The sequence below is a fragment of the Penaeus monodon genome, chromosome 33 (assembly GCF_015228065.2).
Source record: "Penaeus monodon isolate SGIC_2016 chromosome 33, NSTDA_Pmon_1, whole genome shotgun sequence".
NCBI lineage: Eukaryota > Metazoa > Arthropoda > Malacostraca > Decapoda > Penaeidae > Penaeus > Penaeus monodon.
The window spans coordinates 23,123,384-23,125,388 of record NC_051418.1 but is presented as its reverse complement, the minus strand read 5'-3'; the positions used below and the strand labels follow the sequence as shown (position 1 = coordinate 23,125,388).

At 63.7% G+C, this 2,005-nt stretch overlaps 1 protein-coding gene across 1 annotated transcript; it reads right to left on the bottom strand.

Moving 5' to 3' along the window:
* Window positions 1–488: 488 nt before the first annotated feature.
* On the bottom strand, window positions 489–1,913 carry LOC119594305 (glutenin, high molecular weight subunit PW212-like). Its single transcript, XM_037943364.1, has one exon. The coding sequence runs from the start codon at window positions 1,911–1,913 to the stop codon at window positions 489–491; it is 1,425 nt and encodes a 474-aa protein (XP_037799292.1).
* Between the last annotated feature and the right edge of the window lie 92 nt (window positions 1,914–2,005).

The following is a 2,005-nucleotide window of genomic DNA, read 5'->3' as shown; positions in this document are numbered from 1 at the left end:
TTGAGGGTAACGCGAGAAGGTAATAATGATAATGGCTATTTAGAGGGGGGCTAGGAGGAGGGGGCGGGGAGAAAAGAGGGGACGTACAGGGGGTATGGGGAGGGGGGGAAGCAAAATGCGTTGCTATAACGTATGATAAAAATATCGTCCCAATCGCGCAAAGTGTCGATAAGAATTAATTTCGCGACGGGAATAAGCGGACGAGTGGATGATGAAGGAAACGAGAGGAGGAATGGACGCGCGGGATGAAAGGGAATATTTTTGTACATAGCTGTATTGCGTATGCTGTGTAGCGTGTGTAAGAGAAAATTGGGCAGTCAAAAGATTCGTGCCCTCATGGGACCTGGTGAGCCTTCTGCGGACATCCGTGTCGAAGAGGCAGTGCGTTCTGGAATCTCGTTAATACAAGGTCGAGCGACAAAGATAATCACGGAGATGAAAATAACGATAAAATCGAAGATGGTAATGAAGGGCAGTCGGTATGACCGTCACAGGTAAAAATCGTCAAGGAAAGGGCACGAGAAAGGCCAAGCGGCGTGGGAGGACCTACCTGACGGAGGGAAGGGTTGCAGGCGGTGCTGGAAGGCCTCGTGTAGGGGCCTCACGCTTAGGTCGAGGCCCAGGTCGCCCAGCCTCATAAGGGGCGTGCTCTGGGGCGCTCCCTGAGCCGCGTCCGTCCGCAGGAGCTTCTGGATGTGGGCGTCCGAGCAGCTGAAGGACTGGCGCCTCTTGGGCCAAATGAGCGGCTGCGCCCGCGGGCTGCCCTCCTCTAGGTGCGGGCTGCGTACAGGCGTGTCGGGCGAGGTGGTGGGCGTGATGGTGACCTTGTCGATGGTCAGCGGGGGCGCCAGGGGCCTCTCCTTCGAGGCCAGGCCGGGCGGGAGAGCGTCGCCGGGCAGGTGGCGCTCCGGAGGCGGTGAATGTGACTGCGCGAGCATGTTGTGGGCGAGGTAGCGGGCCCACGCCCGGCACCGTTCCGCCGACAGGCCCTCCAGGCCGCGGTGCCACTGGCCCACGCCCGCGCCGCCCACGCCCACACCAGAGGATCTCCTCTCGTTGGAGCTGAAGTCGAGGAAGTTCCCGAAGGAGGCGATCTTGGCTGGCTCGGCGAAGAGCGCCATCTTGTGGTTTTCAGCAGCGAAGCAGCTCCTGCCGAGGTCCTCCTGGCTGGAGACCGGCGGAGGGGGAGCGGCGGCCACGGGGGCGGCCTTGCCTCCGCGGGGCTCCTCCTGAGGCGACATTTGGCACTCCTCGCGCCGCTCCTGCTCAGGGGGTCTCGGGGGCTCCGCCCTCGCCAGCTCGGGGCGAGCGGCGGCAGGCGGCGACGCCTCGGCAAGGCTCCTCTCGCACGCCAAGTCATCCTGCCCCTCGTCGTCGGGCTGCTGCGGAGCCTGCTGGCTCTGCTGCTGTGTCTGCTGCTGCTGCTGACTCTGCTGGTGCCCTTGCTGGTGGGCTTGCTGGTGCCCTTGCTGCTGCTGACTCTGCTGGTGCTCTCCCTGCTGGTGCGGCCCTTGCTGATGCTGACCCTGCTGAAGCCCCTGCTGATGCTGTCCCTGCTGAAGCCCCTGCTGATGCTGCCCCTGCTGATGCTGCCCTTGCTGATGCTGCCCCTGCTGGTGTCCTTGCTGATGAATGGTCCCAGCATGGTGAGGGCGTGGCATGTCGCCGTGGTCCATGGGCGCGGGGCAGTCTTTGAAGGGCGGGGGGTGCGCCGCCGGGCGAATGGTGAGGCCGCGGGCCCCGGGGATCATGCTGGCCACGCTGAAGGGGCCGAAGGAGGGGAAGGCGCCTGCGGGGGGGCTAGGGAAGGGCGGCGAGGGGGCGGTTGGGCGCGGGGGCGTGACGGCGGGCGGCGTCATCAGGGACTGCTGCCCCGCCGACAGAGGGCGGCTCATGCCCTCGGCTGCGCTCATGCTTACCTGGGGGAGGAAACGCAAATTAGGAAACTGGCAAGTGAGGAGGAAAGAGGCAAAGGCAGATAAAAGGGGAGAGAACATATGCAACC